The 17,840-nt window shown below is 41.4% G+C and overlaps 1 protein-coding gene across 1 annotated transcript; it reads right to left on the bottom strand.

Annotated features, from left to right (window-relative positions):
• Positions 1–2,347: 2,347 nt before the first annotated feature.
• Positions 2,348–15,726, bottom strand: LOC132357696 (A-kinase anchor protein 4-like). Its single transcript, XM_059911377.1, has 5 exons — positions 15,628–15,726; positions 14,497–14,547; positions 13,840–13,941; positions 3,275–5,410; positions 2,348–2,479 (listed from the first exon to the last, which is right to left on the bottom strand). The coding sequence occupies exons 1-5, from the start codon at positions 15,724–15,726 to the stop codon at positions 2,348–2,350; spliced, it is 2,520 nt and encodes an 839-aa protein (XP_059767360.1).
• Positions 15,727–17,840: the final 2,114 nt, after the last annotated feature.

The following is a 17,840-nucleotide window of genomic DNA, read 5'->3' as shown; positions in this document are numbered from 1 at the left end:
TGATTACCAAGTTTTTTCTGCTGCCCCCTTAAATTTTGCCCCTGAGGAAACTGTCTCTCTTGCCTCACCTCAGCCTAGACCGGGCCCTGTGGTAACCTCCCAGATGAGTTTTGCTCACAACTTTCTTGTGAAATGGAGGCCTGATGCTCAGAAAGACTAAAATTGTCAGCGATATCAAACCAGTGACACTGCCTGCCAGGAGATAATCCTGTTTTCCTTCTCCTTCTGCTCCTGTCGTCCCTTTCCTACTGTATGTGGAGCTTTCAGCTCGGCAGAAGCCCTTGTCCATTCCTAGCTGCTGGCAGTGAGCATGGCCACATTGCTAATAGGATGCCTGGGATCACTTCCCCATTTAGAGGGGTGAAAGGTCAGGGTCTCGCCCTCCAGGAATAAACCCCAAGGACTGTTGAGCTCCTCCAGACCCTTGTCAGGGCCCTGTCTGGCCCAAAGCATTCCTTTCTCTGCTGGAGTCTGTCAGTTAGCTCTGGCAAAAATCAAGTTTCCTCACCCTGATCGTACCTCATCCACACAAGTTTCCCTGAGAAATTATGGAAGAGAAACTCTTAGAATCCTCAAATGTCAGAGCTGGAAGGGCCCTTAGAGACCATTTTTCCCCAATGGCCCTCATTTAACAGAACATATAACTTCCTTTGCTCTATTTCCACGTTCCAAAGAATCCCCAAGGCCACCTCATAATAAAAATCAGGAGTAAGTCAAGAGCCGGGTTAATCAAGGAAGTAAACTACTATGGGACCCAGCTGTGCTCAGGGAGTCCTGAGTCATCAGAAATGCAGACCTGGTCCCGGGATTTGTTTATTAAGGATTTTCTTCAAGGACAAAGAGAAGGTTCTGTGGCGGCTTAACTCCAAAGCTTTTCATGCGGTCGGGGTGCGACTAGAAAAGGTTTGATTAGCTTTATCAGGGCTGGGGAGTTTTAAAATCCTGGCTTTGAAGGAGCCTACCTTTACTTCTATCTGACTGGTCCAGGCATTGTGGAGAAGTTGTCAAAGTTTGTCTCTATGCTTCTTACCTCCCCCAAAATGTGCCTTTCTGGGTCCCACACTCAGAGAATCTTGCTTTCAGTTTGGAAATATATCAAGGGCACTTGCAACTGTGTTAGGATGGGCTTTGAGAGATACAACTTCAATCCCACATCTAATTTGTAACAAGATTCTCCTTGCAAAGCATCATTACATCTATTCCTCTAGTTTAACCTCTAAACAGGGAGGGTAATTTTTGTCTACATTTTACAGATAAAGGAAAAGGCTCAGAGTCTACCTAGGTGACTCTAAGGCCATGCAACTAGTAAGAGGCCAAAGCTTTAACTTTTGAGTCGAGAAGGAAGCCACATCCTGTGCTTGTTCTACTGAGCCACAAGCACCTCAAAGGTGCCAAGGTATGCCACAGCAAACTAGCTAACAGAGGACCACAGGGCTGAAACCACTGTCTTGATCTGATTTGTAATGAATTATAGCATTGTGATAGACTTCTGAAAAGCATATAACAAATCTAGGAATTCAGTGCTAGTCTCAAAGGAGACATTGGGATTCACATAAGGTGGCTGTGAAGAATTTACCATTCTGTAGCTCTGTTCTCTGCAAATTTTTCTCTCAGACTGCTGGAAAACAAGGAAATCTCATCAATTGAAGGAAATGACCTATAAGGAAGCTTTATTATGTGTGGGGGAGGATCAGATCCCATTGTAGTTTTGGATAGTGTTTAGCCATGTGCAATGAACACTGGGAGTGTATGTGTGTCCGTGGGTAATATACTTTCTTCGGTTTGTTTTTAATCTAAGCTAGCCCATCTACAAACTCTTAAAAGTGACCAAGAAAGCTGCATCCTTGGGATTAGAAGGGAGATTATCAAATTAACTGTACAATTCTGGGAGAAACAGGGAGACCACAGGTGGCAAAACTCTAAATAGCTTGTGAACTGAGATTTGGATAAACCGGATGACTTAGGAACTTGGACATGGGTTATATCCCTGTGTCTTGGGTGCTTAGAAAATAACCCAGGGTGAGATCCGGACACAAGTCCAACACTGTATCACCAGTCCTTGAAATTGGACGCATTCCCCTCCCTTGCCTCGGATATATCTGACCAAGAAAACAATGACACAATTAAAAAGAAGGGTTTTTATTCACGTTCTTGCCCAGTTTGTTGGACACCCTGTATTTGCACAGTCCAACTGCTCAGATGTATTGGAAAATACAGTCGTGCAGCGTGCCGTTCACTGGCCTGATGGTAGAGGGTGCTCCAGCTGGGATAGAATGCTGCTGAGGGTGGGGAGTAAACGGAGAGGAGGAGAAGGAATTGTTGGCTCGCAGGTTAGTGAGCAGCCAGTCTAGCAGTTGTTTTCTAGCCCGCTTCCCACGGCTTCATCCCGTGGTTGTTCCTTGGTGAACTTCATGACCTCTTGAGGAAGATCTCCTACACTGTACCCCTTCTCTGCTGCTTTAGCTGAAACTTCGGGAAGCTGTGGAGAGAGCAGAGATAGCTTGAGTCACGTGATGCTTTTCGAGCCAGGGCCCAGACGGAGAAAGTCAACTACACCCCACCCACCTCCCTGCCTATGATTCTAGGATTAAAGGCTGCCACAGGTCCAGGACTGGAGGCTGCTGACATGGCTTTCCTTTTTTCTGGACCCTCCTCTAATGGCATAGATTAAAATGCCAAAGGTCCTTTCTTTTTGAGCTTCAAAAAACAAACTCTGGAATCAGTTGTGTTCACTAATACTTCTCATCAGGTACTGGGATCCTTCAGTTAATCTGTACTGATTTCTAGGTCAAGGTTAGGGGTTGCCATTCCCCTGCCTCCCTAAAAAAAAGTACATGAGATTGGAAATAGGGAGGATAATTTGGTTTAGTATTTTATTTCTCTGGAATCCATCTAATGTAGGAAACACAGCCGTGGGGTGTGTGTGTGTGTGTGTGTGTGTGTGTGTGTGTGTGCGTGCATGTGTGCAAAACATAAGACTTAAAAATTGCTCCCTGATGTTTTACCAAATAGTTTGTTGAAAGGATCACTGGTAAAATGAGCTAATCTCACTCTCCTCCTCTTGGAAGTACACAGGCCTTGAGGTGTCCAGAGCCCCACGTAATTAATGGTTCATCACTTTTGTGTCTTTATGAGGTGAGAGTAATTCATGAGTCACATGATAAAGAACAGACTCAAAAAAATGGACTGCTTTTTGGGCTCTAAGTACAATACCTCCTCCCTGCCCCTACCCATTCCAACCCTCTTTCTTCTTGTTCCTTGTTGCATTGCTTACCTTCTTCAGTTGTCCAGCATCATCTCCCGCGAAGTAGAGCACGGGTATGTTAAATTGTGAGGCCGCAATCCACTGCAGGACAGCCTGGAGCTGCTTTTGCAAGCTACTTGTTGAGCACTGATTATTGACAATGATTTCAGGTCCAGGAGAGTCTTGATAGTTCTGTGACATCGCAGCATCGTGACTACATCTGGGGCCACCGGCCTGGTAGTTGGGGTTGTTGGCCAAGGCTGCTTGTTCTTCCAACTCAGCAAGGGCTGCCCCATTTTTGCTATACTTAGCCATGATAAGGCACAGCTTCATCACAGATTCTACCAGTTGATCTATAAATTGTCGGTTCACTTGCTTCATCCCACTGATAAAGTCAAGTTCTTGATTGTCCTGGCATTGTTCTTCCCCTTTGTCAGGCCTCTTGGACATGGTGGCTCCTTTGTCTGTCCTGGGCTCAGAACGTTTGTTCTCACCTTCACATAGATCTCCACAGTTGAAGGAGCTCTCACTAAGCAGTGTTTGAATCAGTGACAGAATGATGTTTGACATAACCAGCCTCTGGGAGTCCAGGTGTTGATTCTCCTTTAGAGAGGTGGATGATTCAGGTGCTCCACGAGATTCTAGATGTTTCACTGAAAGTGCCTTGGCACTTTGGCTACCTCTGCGCTTTTTGTATTGGGCACTCTGAGTCATATAGCCGGTGGTAGAACCAAGACAGTCTTTAAATGCATCTTTGCCCTTGGCCTGCTGGGTCAGATAGTATTGGATCAGCCTAAGGGCAGAGACAATCAAGTTCTTTGCCAGTGAATCCATGGAAAGGCTGATCTTCTCTCTCTTTTCCTCCTTATTGGCGCATGCTTTGCCAGCCATCTTGCCTTGATTGCCATGATTTTGGTTCCACATTGTTGGGCTCTCCTTGAGGGTATGTTTGCTGACTTTCTCACCACTGGTCAATGACTTGCACTCCTCTGGTTTCATTTTGCCTTTGTCCTTCCCCTTCATCTCGGCCTTCATAGCTGAGAATTTGAGACTTTGGTTCTTGCATTTGGGATCATGGCACCCAGCTTTCAAAGATGCATGTGACGAACTCCGAGACTTAGTTTCCTTTTTTTCCCCAAGAAGAGCACAGACAAGACGCTTCAGCATGGCCTCTATGATATCAGCAGTGTTTTGTTTCCCATGGTTGAGCAGATTCCTCTTGACAGTTGAGACAAAGTCTGAGTTGGCCATCAGGACCCTGGTGTTATTATATAGGTTCTTCATGCAGGACTCAATCAAATTGGACACAATTTCCTTGGTGTGTTTTAACAGCATCCTCCTCAGGACCACACAAGCTGGAATTGGCTTCCCAGAGCTATGAACTTTCAAGTTCTGCATAACAGAGACCATCGTGTCAGATGCCACTTGATTTGTGTAAACCATGAACATTTTGCTGGTCGAATCTGCAAATTCCTTGTTGTCTCTTTGGCACATCTGTTTGTCTCCACCTTTGCTCTTGTTGGCTAATTCACTATACAGAAAGGTTTTTTGGCCACCTTTCCTACACTCCTCCCCAGTGCCCCGCCTTTCTGCAGAGGTCACTTCCACAGCATCATGGGCCATTTCAGAAGTGATCTTGCTCACAGCACTACGAGGGCTGTTTTTCCCTTTGTCCCCACTGGGTGGATAGATTGAATGATGAAGACATTTGCTTCCGCCTTCCAACTTCTCCTTGATTTTCTTATGGGCCATCTGGATCACCAGAGGAGATAGTCGGTTGACATAGAAGGAAAGGTCATCCGTAGAACATTCTCCAGCAGGGGAGATAACTGCCCTCTGATTGCTAGGAGACTTGGCTGGTGAGGTGGAAGGACTCTGGTTATTGCTGGTGTTTTTGGACGCTGTCATTTCCAGATGTTGGCCTTGAGGTCCTTTGGCCACATAATCCATTTTCAGTTGATCGGCATAGAGTCTGTAGCAGTTCCCAGAGGGCAGTTTGTGACATTTGCCCTCTGTGTCTCCTAGTTTATGTCTACAGCTGGAGGATGAGGGGCTAAGTGCATGTTGGAAACACAAGGTGTACTTCTGAAGATCACTGAGTAGACGATTGAGGACACGTCCAGGATTAGAAGGAGCTTTTTTGAAAAGGCACACTGACATCTCCATCTAAAAAAAGAAGACCTATCCATAAGACTTTAGGTAGGCTACTTCTTTCCCCTATTGTATTTAGAAGATATATCTTCTAAGTTGCACAGATTAGGGATTTGGCCTTTAGTATTTGCATGGGCGCGTAACACACAATTATATCCATTAATACACGTTCAAGCACAAGTGGCAGCAACAAAAGCTCAGAGTAGATACATTTGTACACTTAACTATATACAAGTGTTATCAATATGTTTGTCAACTTCATCTGAGTATGTGTGCTTATTTCAATACATGTCAAAAATATGTCAGTGTCTCTGTCGTGTGTGTATATGCACATCAATATATCAATTCATGAGTGTGAACATGTGTCAGTCTGTACTGTTAGTGTGTGAAAATGTGCCTGTGTGTATGTGTGTGCATATGTGTATGTCAATGCACATGTGTGATGTCACCGTGTGTAAGCATGTGTCATAATGTGCTGACATCATACCCATTGTATATGTCAACTGTATAGGCCAGCATGTGCATGTTAGTATGTATATTTTGTACATGTGTGTGAATGTAAAAATATGAGTGTGTATATCAGTGTGTCTCTGAATATGAAAATAAGCAAGTGTCGAGTTGAGAGAGCTGCATATGTGTTTATGATATAAATCCAGTAGCATGTATCATGCAGCTATAAATGTATTTATGTTGAAGCATACATTCAGGTATTAGCATACATACTCATCAATATATTAATATATAATTAATGTATAATATATTAATAAATATGTATGTTAAAAATGAATATGTATAAATAGGTGATTGTATAATGACTGTGTATATCGATATATTAGGTATCAGTTTATGTTATATTTATATACTATCTCAATGATTGATGTATGTCAGTGTTGAATACACACTGGCATTTGAGTGTGTCTGTGAGTACATGAGTGGGGATGTCACTGCATTTGTGTCAATATGTGTATCAGTGTACACAAACATGTGCGTTAGTTAATGTGTCACTTTGTTTAAGTTTGTATGTGTGTGTATCAACATGAGGTATATTTATAAGTGAGTATGCCTGTACCTGAGTCTGCATGGTCTGTTTTGATCAAGGCTTGTGTGTATCAATGTGAGTGTGTGTTTATGCATAGTGTGCTTGGATGTATATATAAATGTTTATGTGTATCACATGTGGGCACATTAGTGTGTCTGACTCTGTATAACTGTATATCTTTGCATATGTGTGTAAGTCATTGTTATGACTAGATCACTATATGTAAGTTTGTTATTTCAATGCTTGTGTGTGTTTGTCAGTGTCACATGTAGCCAGGCATGTGTGTGGCCTGGCTACAAATTATTATAAATTATTTTATAAATTATTTTTTGTTAATGTATATACATGTATATATCTATGTGTGTGTCACTTTGTGTAAACGTATATGTGTATATCTATACTTGTGACTGTGTATGCCCATGTTTGGATATGTGTATACATATTGTGTACACATCCACACAGCACTAAGTACCATTGCCCTCTTTGCTCCATTCATTGCTTCATCACCATGAATTCCTGGAAACGTGAGGTCATAATAAGGTCCACTTTTTGCAAATGGGCTTAAGTTAAAATCAAGGAGACCTGCATTGTGTGTAGTAAATATGGGCTCCTCTTTTAAAAACAAACACCAGAGACTGGTTCAAGATGGCAGAGTAGAAGGACGTGCTCTCAATCTCTCTTGCGAGAACACCAGAATCACAACTAACTGCTGAACAATCATCGACAGGAAGACACTGGAACTCACCAAAAAGATACCCCACATCCAAAGACAAAGGAGAAGCCACAATGAGATGGTAGGAGTGGCACAATCACAATAAAATCAAATCCCATAACTGCTGGGTGGGTGACTCACAAACTGGAGAACACTTATACCACAGAAGTCCACCCACTGGAGTGAAGGTTCTGAGCCCCATGTCAGCCTCCCGAACCTGCAGGTCCGCAATGGGAGGAGGAATTCCTAGAGAATCAGACTTTGAAGGCTAGTGGGATTTGATTGCAGGACTTCGACCGGACTGGGGGAAACAGAGACCCCACTCTTGGAGGGCACACACAAAGTAGTGTGCGCATAGGGAACAAGGAAGGAGCAGTGACCCCATGGGAGACTGAACCAGACCTACCTGCTAGTGTTGGAGGGTTTCCTGCAGAGGCGGGGGGTGGCTCTGTCTCACCGTGAGGACAAGGACACTGGCAGCAAAAGTTCTGGGAAGTACTCCTTGGCGTGAGCCCTCCCAGAGTCCGCCATTAGCCCCAACAAAGAGCCCGGGTAGGCTCCAGTGTTGGGTCGCCTCAGGCCAAACAACCAACAGGGAGGGAACCCAGCCCCACCCATCAGCATTCAAGCAGATTAGAGTTTTACTGAGCTCTGCCCACCAGAGCAACAGCCAGGTCTACCCACCACCAGTCCCTCCCATCAGGAAACTTGCACAAGCCCCTTAGATAGCCTCATCCACCAGAGGGCAGACAGCAGAAGCAAGAAGAACTACAATCCTGCAGCCTGTGGAACAAAAACCACATTCACAGAAAGAGAGACAAGATGAAAAGGCAGAGGGCTATGTACCAGATGAAGGAACAAGATAAAATCCCAGAAAAACAACTAAATGAAGTGCAGATAGGCAACCTTCCAGAAAAAGAATTCAGAATAATGATAGTGAAGATGATCCAGGACCTCGGAAAAAGAATGGAGGCAAAGATCAAGAAAATGCAAGAAATGTCTAACAAACCTAGAAGAATTAAAGAACAAACAAACAGAGGTGAACAATACAATAACTGAAATGAAAAATACACTAGAAGGAATCAATAGCAGAATAACTGAGACAAAAGAACGGATAAGTGACCTGGAAGACAGAATGGTGGAATTCACTGCTGAGGAACAGAATAAAGAAAAAAGAATGAAAAGAAATGAAGACAGCCTAAGAGACCTCTGGGACAACATTAAATGCAACAACATTCACATTACAGGGGTCCCAGAAAGAGGAGAGAGAGAGAAAGGACCCGAGAAAATATTTGAAGAGATTATAGTCGAAAACTTCCCTAACGTGGGAAAGGAAAAAGCCACCCAAGTCCAGGAAGCACAGAGAGTCCCATACAGGATAAACCCAAGGAGAAACATGCCGAGACACATAGTAATCAAATTAGAAAAATTAAAAACAAAGAAAAATTGTTGAAGGCAACAAGGGAAAAGCGAAAACAGACAAGGGGACTCCCATAAGGTTAACAGCTGATTTCTCAGCAGAAACACTACAAGCCAGAAGGGAGTGGCATGATATACTTAAAGTGATGAAAGGGAAGAACCTACAACCAAGATTACTCTACCCGGCAAGGATCTCACTCAGATATGATGGAGAAATCAAAAGCTTTACAGACAAGCAAAAGCTAAGAGAATTCAGCACCACCAAACCAGCTCTACAACAAATGCTAAAGGAACTGCTCTAAGTGGGAAACACAAGAGAAGAAAAGGACCTACAAAAATAAACTCAAAACAATTAAGAAAATGGCAATAGGAACATACATATCGATAATTACCTTAAACGTGAATGGATTAAATGCTCCAACCAAAAGACACAGGCTTGCTGAATGGATACGAAAACAAGACCCATATATATGCTGTCTACAAGAGACCCACTTCAGACCTAGGGACACATACAGACTGAAAGTGAGGGGATGGAAAAAGATATTCCATGCAAATGGAAATCAAAAGAAAGCTGTAGTAGCAGTACTCGTATCAGATAAAATAGACTTTAAAGTAATGTTACAAGAGACAAGGAAGGACACTACATAATGATCAAGGGATCAATCCAAGAAGAAGATATACCAATTATAAATATTTTTGCACCCAACATAGGAGCACCTCAATACATAAGGCAACTGCTAGCAGCTATAAAAGAGGAAATCGACAGTAACACAATAATAGTGGGGGACTTTAACACCTCACTTACACCAATAGACAGATCTTCCAAACAGAAAATTAATAAGGAAACAGAAGCTTTAAATGACACAATAGACCAGATAGATTTAATTGATATTTATAGGACATTCCATCCAGAAACAGCAGATTACACTTTCTTCTCAAGTGCTCATGGAACATTTTCCAGGATAGATCACATCTTGGGTCACAAATCAAGCCTCAATAAATTTAAGAAAATTGAACTCACATCAAGCACCTTTTCTGACCACAACGCTATGAGATTAGAAATGAATTACAGGGGGAAAAAAAACATAAAAAACACAAATACATGGAGGCTAAACAATATGTTACTAAATAACCAAGGGATCACTGAAGAAATCAAAGAGGAAATTAAAAAATACCGAGAGACAAATGACAAAGAAAACACGACAATCTAAAACCTATGGGATGCAGCAAAAGCAGTTCTAAGAGGGAAATTTATAGCTATACAAGCCTACCTAAACAATTAAGAAAAATCTCAAATAAACAATCTAACCTTACACCTAAAGGAACTAGAGAAAGAAGAACAAACCAAACCCAAAGTTAGCAGAAGGAAAGAAATCATAAAGATCAGAGCAGAAATTAGTGAAATAGAAACAAAGAAAACAATAACAAAGATCAATAAAACTAAAAGCTGGTTCTTTGAGAAGATAAACAAAATTGATAAACCATTAGCAAGACTCATCAAGAAAAAGAGGGAGAGGATTCAAATCAATAAAATTAGAAATGAAAAAGGAGAAGTTACAACAGACACTGCAGAAATACAAAGCATCCTGAGAGACTACTACAAGCAACTCTATGCCAATAAAATGGACAACCTGGAAGAAATGGACAAATTCTTAGAAAGTTATAACCTTCCAAAACTGAACCACGAAGAAATAGAAAATATGAACAGACCAATCACAATTGATGAAATTGAAAGTGTGATTGAAAATCTTCCAACAAACAGAAGTCCAGGACCAGATGGCTTCACAGGTGAATTCTATCAAACATTTAGAGAAGAGTTAACACCCATCCTTCTCAAACTCTTCCAAAAAATTGCAGATGAAGGAACACTCCCGAACTCATTTTATGAGGCCACCATCACCCTGATACCAAAACCAGACAAAGATACTACAAAAAAAGAAAATTACAGACCAATGTCACTGATGAATGTAGATGCAAAAATCCTCACCAAAATACTAGCAAACAGAATCCAACAGCATACTAAAGGATCATACACCATGATCAAGTGGGATTTATCCCAGGGATGCAAGGATTCTTCAACATATGCAAATCAATCAATGTGATAAACCATATTAACAAGTTGAAGAATAAAAACCATATGATTATCTCAATAGATGCAGAAAAAGCTTTTGACAAAATTCAACACCCATTTACGATGAAAACTTTCCAGAAAGTGGGCACAGAGGGAACCTACCTCAACATAATAAAGGCCATGTATGACAAACCCACAGCAAACATCATTCTCACTGGTGAAAAACTGCATTTCCTCTAAGATCAGGAACAAGACAAGGATGTCCACTCTCACCTCTATTATTCAACATAGTTTTGGAAGTCCTAGCCACAGCAATCAGAGATGAAAAAGAAATAAAAGTAATACAAGTTGGAAAAGAAGAAGTAAGACTGTCACTGTTTGCAGATGACATGATACTATACATAGAGAATCCTAAAGATGCCACCAGAAAACTGCTAGAGCTAATCAGTGAATTTGGTAAAGTTGCAGGATACAAAATTAATGCACAGAAATCTTTTGCATTCCTATATACTAATGATGTAAAATCTGAAAGAGAATTTAAGGAAACACTCCCATTTACCATTGCAACAAAAAGAATAAAATGCCTAGGAATAAACCTACCTAGGGAGACAAAAGACCTGTATGCAGAAAACTATAAGACACTGATGAAAGAAATCAAAGATGATACCAACAGATGGAAAGATATACCATGTTCTTGGATTGGAAGAATCAATATTGTGAACATGACTCTACTACGCGAAGCAATCTACAGATTCAGTGCAATCCCTGTCAAATTACCAATGACATTTTTTGACAGAACTAGAACAAAAAATTTTAAAATTTGTATGGAGACACAAAGGACCCCGAATAGCCAAAGCAGTCTTGAGGGAAAAAAGTGGAGCTGGAGGAATCAGACTCTCTGGCTTCAGACTATACTACAAAGCTACAGTAATCAAGACAACATGGTACTGGCACAAAAACAGAAACACAGATCAATGGAACAAGATAGAAAGCTCAGAGATAAACCCACGCACCTATGGTCAACTTATCTATGACAAAGGAGGCAAGGATATACAATGGAGAAAAGACAGTCTCTTCAATAAGTGGTGCTGGGAAAACTGGACAGCTACATGTAAAAGAATGAAATTAGAACACTCCCTAACACCATATACAAAAATAAACCCAAAATGGATTAGAGACCTAAATGTAAGACTGGACACTATAAAACTCTTAAAGGAAAACATAGGAAGAACACTCTTTGACATAAATCACAGCAAGACCTTTTTTGATCCTCCTCTTAGAGTAATGGAAATAAAAACAAAAATAAACAAATGGGACCTAATGAAACTTCAAAGCTTTTGCACAGCAAAGGAAACCATAAACAAGACCAAAAGACAACCCTCAGAATGGGAGAAAATATTTGCAAACGAATCAACAGACAAAGGATTAATCTCCAAAGTATATAAACAGCTCATGCAGCTCAATGTTTAAAAAACAAACAGCCCAATCAAAAAATGGGCAGAAGAGCTAAATAGATATTTCTCCAAAGAAGACATAGAGGTGGCCAAGAAGCACATGAAAAGCTGCTCAACATCACTAATTATTAGAGAAATGCAAATCAAAACTACAATGAGGTATCACCTCAGACCAGTTAGAATAGGCATCATCAGAAAATCTACAAAGAACAAATGCTGGAGAGGGTGTGGAGAAAAGGGAACCCTCTTGCACTGTTGGTGGGAATATAAATTGATACAGCCACTATGGAGAACAGTATGGAGGTTCTTTCAAAAACTAAGAATAGAATTACCATATGACCCAGCAATCCCACTACTGGGCATATACCCAGAGAAAACCATAATTCAAAAAGACACATGCACCCCAATGTTCATTGCAGCACTATTTACAATAGCCAGGTCATGGAAGCAACCTAAATGCCCATCAACAGACGAATGGATAAAGAAGATGTGGTACATATATACAATGGAATATTACTCAACCATAAAAAGGAACGAAATTGGGTCATTTGTAGAGACGTGGATGGATCTAGAGACTGACATACAGAGTGAAGTAAGTCAGAAAGAGAAAAACAAATATCCTGTATTAAAGCATATATGTGGAACCTAGAAAAATGGTACAGATGAACTGGTTTGCAGGGCAGAAAGTGAGACACAGATGTAGAGAACAAATGTATGGACACCAACGGGGGAAAGCGGTGGGGGATGGGGGTGGTGGTGTGATGAATTGGGAGATTGGGATTGACCTGTATACACTGATGTGTATAAAATGGATGACTAATAAGAACCTGCTGTATAAAAAAGTAAATAAAATAAAATTCAAAAAATTCAAAAAACAAAAACCAAAAAAAACCCCAAACACCAGGTATATCCTTTTATTAAGACCCCAAAATGGAGTTGGCCACCCCCAACTGAACCCAAGACTCTTTGGAGAATATTTTGTAACTGGTTTTCCCTTCCTCAGGGGCCACTCTCTTGACTCCAAAGGCATCTGGTGTCAGAAATGATGTTTCTGGTTATAATATGAGCTTAGGAACACAGAACAAGAAATATTTGACTCCTTTGCACTGAAGCCAAATATCCTGTTCCAATATCAGCTACTCCAGGCTTCTAGGACTGTGAGAGTGACTTGTCATGTGCTCTAATGCCTACTCCAAACCAGCCTGCCAGGTGTAATTTGGGATATTTACACAAAAACAAAAGGATTCCATATCTGACAGTGGTGTGCAAGCGTAATTGCTTTGAACTTTATGCTACCCAACAGCCTGGGTAATCTCTTAGACAACAGGGTAGGGCAACTACAGTTTTTGGTTGCTGTGGATTCACTCTTCTTCATATCCTCTTTCTTCATTGTTGGACACTGGGCAATGTGGGGCACACAAGTCCATTACAAGCCAGCAAAGAACATTGCAAAGGATCTTGCTTATAAGCCCATATCTTTGTTAAGATAAGCATAGCAAGATTTTTTGCAGTAGGTACCTGAAATTAGGAGAGGGCATTCTGAGCCTCTGTGATAGTGTCATTGTGAGCTACCTGAGCATTGAACTTACTGTGACTGTGAGCTTAGGTCTGTGTTCTCTAGAATATCATAATATTTAAATTTTGGGTCTGTTTGACAATAGTTCTCTTACTATCTCTGAACCAGAGTCCTCAGATTCAGCATTGGGCTCTGGGAATGAGAAAGGGTAGGCTCAGAGGCTAAGTCTATACCTTAGGTGAGTCTTGCTTCTCAGTATCCTTGATCACAATAATTTCTTCTTCTTCCAGGCTCTCCAGGTTTAAGTCACCTCTTGAATTGGAACCAGTAGCATCCTATGGAATTAAAGGGCAAGATTCTTGTGAGAAGTTGCTTTTTGAGACTTCTCCAAGCTGACCCGCTAGGCTACTACTTCAAAGCATGAATGTCATGTCTCCTATTATCCCCTTTCTTTCTGAAGGAAAAGTAGGCTTGTAAGGCTAGCTAGTCTTTGAAGAATGAGATAAAGCTCCCTCTACAAATTACTACTCCCTCCCACCCCACTGAAGGTATTCACAAAGCCATCAGTCTCAGGAACCATATTCCATTAAACATCAACCTTTTGGAAAGGGTTCCCCCCCCCAACTTTTCTGACATGCTGTCTTCCATGCTTTCACTCTTTTAGCCCTACCAGCAGCCTAAGTGGCTTATAAAATGAGATTTGGTATCAAGAATGACAGTAAATTCCGAACCAGGGATCATGGGCTCATGAGAATGATGGCTTCCCACCTGAGTCCCCGTCACCTTTCCACCCTCTACCACAACCTTTCCCTTTCCTCATGCTGAAACTGATAACCCTTCTCAGCATCTTCCCACCCATTCCAACTCTGAGGGAAGCAGAGAGTACCCACCTTAGAATCTTTATCTTCCCTGTTGAGGGTGGACACATCAACAAAGCATATCTGCATCAAATTAAGATGGTGAATTTAGAAAAATTCTAGAGAAAAGACCTTAATTTCTCTGTGACATGACAGTAGCACCTACCTTATCGGGTTCTTGTGAGGATTGATTGAGATAGTGCGTGTAAAGCTTTAGTAGAGTGCCTAGACATAATTAAGTACTCAATAAACCATAGACAAATGATTTTTATTAGGCAGACAGAACCTTTTTTTAATTTTTGAATTTTATTTTATTTATTTTTTTTATACAGCAGGTTCTTATTAGTCATCAATTTTATACACATCAGTGTATACATGTCAATTCCAATCGCCCAATTCAGCACACCACCATCCCCACCCCACCGCGGCTTTCCCCCCTTGGTGTCCATATGTTTGTTCTCTACATCTGTGTCTCAACTTCTAGGCAGACAGAATCTTAATGTTACTATGCTTCCTAAATGAGAACACCTACCTGTGAGAGAGAAAGAGGCCCAAAATACAATATCCACATTTATTGAGAAAACTGAGAAGAGAGATGGCTTGCCCAACTGACACAGACTCAAAACTGGAACTTGTATTAGAACTCGATTCCCCTGGCTCCCAGTCTGGAGCACTTTCTACTACATTAATGTTGCCAAAATGTGGTGGTTTTACTATTGATGACATAGAAGATTTTAAGTGGTACATGGATAAACATTTCTGTGTTTAATAGGTGCTTTATATTGTTATTCATTAGGAAAAATACATATTTTGCCCTCCTGAAGGAGTCCAGCTTTAGGGTAGCTTACTGGTAGCTAGGCAACATTATTATGACTTCAGAGGTGTGAGATAATAGAGTCTGGTAACTAGGCAACCACCACCCCTGGCTCCCCTCAGTCTCCCCCACCAGCCTCCCCTCCTCAGCTCCTTCACATCACTCCTCATCTTGTCCCTCCCTTGAATTGTCCCTGTGTGATGTATGAGCATATTGGTCCCCCACAGACCTTACTGAGCTTGATTCCTTAGAGAAATCACAGTATCACTATCCATTAGTCTATCCTGGGCTCCAGGATATCTATACCCAAATGCCAAACCTTTCTTGGTAGGAGTCATTTTGTATATTACCACTTTCTGGTCCTGATCTTGCTGTCCTGTTGGGCTGTAGAGATCTACCTTGCACATGCTCTTGTGGCTATGTAACCAGTCAATATTATTATCAGACATCTGGAAAGAGAAAGAAAATAAATCTGAAAGTCTTATATGTGACTTTTAGAAACTGAATCAGTTTGAATAAGAATCCCTGAAGGGGTTTCTGAAACCCATCTCTGTTTCATATAGGTTTAGGCTAGGAACTGGTTGGGTAAGCCATGAGGGAAGGACACTCTGAAATGTTTGAATCTGATGATCAAGATCATTATCTTTTAGCTCAATCCATAGTCGTCTTTAATTTAGATTCCCCACACCAGGTATTTGGAACCATGGGAGTATCATATTGACTTGGGAAAATGCCAGTCAGGAAAAATGACAGGCTGGGAAGTAAATTTAAAAGGAGGTCTAGAGACTGTGGGGTTAAATTTAGTGATTTACTTCTCCCCAACCCCATTAACTAAATCTCACCTGTATCCTCTTTTCTTTATCCACTCTTGGGTACCTTCAAAGAGTCAAGCTCACCTCATCCCCTTTAACTGAATTTTAGCTAAACCTAGTCTAATCTGAGTCTTTCTCATTACATTAAAGAAAGTGAAATTACTTACCACATAGGGCCACTAGAAAAGACTAAGGTCAATACCAGTAAAGTGAATAATTCTTTTTATTAAAACAACATATAGAACGAGTTTCTGAATACTGGGAACACTCAGTCTAATAGCCATAAATATAACTAAGAGACAAATGTCTGCGGGAAGACCAGACCCTGATCCCATAGGACAAAGTTTATTTGAAAGAGAGAATAATCTCTGCCAACTTCCTTCAACCCCCCACCACCTCCCACCCCAGCCTGGAACTAAAAGTAAAAAGGAAATGGCAGAAGCCACTGACTGATTTTTCCCTATGTAAGACACGTTTGGGAAGATACAGTTAAGAGCTCAGTAGAATTGTTTTGGTATCTGGGGTTGAATTTGATTTATCTTTAAAATTTAACAAGAGAAACCTTTTGGGCCAAGTATTAGAGGGCAGTTGAATTCCTTTCCCTTCACTTCCTTCAAAATTTAGACCCCTTTAACCTCTAGCTCCCTCCCTCCCTCCCCCTTCTTTCTGCCTTCTCTCCCCTTCTCTCCCTCAGCCCTTCCTTCCCTCTCTCTTCCTCCCTCCCTCCCTCCATTCTCCCTCCTTCCCCCTCTCTCCCTCCCTTCCTCTCTCCCTCCCTCTTGCTGCCTCTCTCTTCCTCTCTCACTCTCAACATTTTAATAACAACTATCCTCTGATGGCTAGCCTTTCACAGGATACTACTACATTTAGACACTTTACTATTCCCCCTACCCCTCTCCATCTCATTCCCCCAGATCTTCTTGGACTCTCCCTTCAAAAATCTCTAGAAATCCCTGAAAAAAGTTTTAGGAAGAGGTTTTCCACATCCTCAGAAGAGGGAGTTTCTTTTTTTCAAGAGCTAGAGATCACTAGCCTAGAGAAAAAGAGGGGGAGGCATAGAGGTCCCTCATGTGATTTGGATATAGCCTCAGTCCAAATCCTAAAAAAAACTGTAAAAAATAAAATTTATGAACTTATTACCTTGATAATGAAGTTATTTTAGACTTTGGCTGAAAATGTGCCACCTAGAAGGGAGATGTGCCCCTTGAGATGGAAGTGGGCAATACCAAGTTCTTGGGCACCTGCTGCTGACTGCCACCCCATCAGCTGTTGGATGAGACTGAGGGAGCCAGGCTCTCCTCACTGCTTCTGACCCTGGCACATGACAACAGGGTTTGTTGGGTCATAATGCCTGAAACCGTAGCAACCTCAGCAAAGGGGGGGCAGGCTGGCAAACTCAGTAGCCCTTCTCATCAAAAGCACATCAGGCTGTCTGCTGTACATTTTTTCTGTTCTGTCTAGAAGGGTACACATATTTCGTTTACATTTTGTCCAGCTCACAACTCCTTAAGACCTCCCTTCTCATTACTCTTCAGGCTAGACTTCCAGAACAATCTAGTCATATTAGTTACCAGTGGAGGTCTGTATTTTTCATATACAGGATGACCACCAGCCTCTGTGAATAAAACAGTATTAATTTTCACATCTTAGCTTATTTCTCTTTGGGTTTCCCTCTAGATATTTAGAGTTATGTGGCAAGAGATCTTTGGATTTATGTAGAAACAGAGAAATGTTAAAGTCCTTTCTGGGTA

Source organism: Balaenoptera ricei, chromosome X (genome assembly GCF_028023285.1).
Source record: "Balaenoptera ricei isolate mBalRic1 chromosome X, mBalRic1.hap2, whole genome shotgun sequence".
NCBI classification, from domain to species: Eukaryota; Metazoa; Chordata; class Mammalia; order Artiodactyla; family Balaenopteridae; genus Balaenoptera; species Balaenoptera ricei.
Note: the sequence above shows the minus strand (reverse complement) of the source record. Positions and strands in the feature narration are given on the sequence as shown.

Bases quoted from the DNA above. Each gene is read 5' to 3' on its own strand.
- LOC132357696 (XM_059911377.1), bottom strand. From the start codon at position 15,726: ATGTCTGATAATAATATTGACTGGTTACATAGCCACAAGAGCATGTGC. The intron at 5,411-13,839 runs GTATAGACTTAG...TTCTTTTTTTAG, and splicing joins AGAAGCAAGACTCACCTAAG to ATGGAGATGTCAGTGTGCCT. The intron at 2,480-3,274 runs GTAAGCAATGCA...CTCTCTCCACAG, and splicing joins ATGCTGGACAACTGAAGAAG to CTTCCCGAAGTTTCAGCTAA.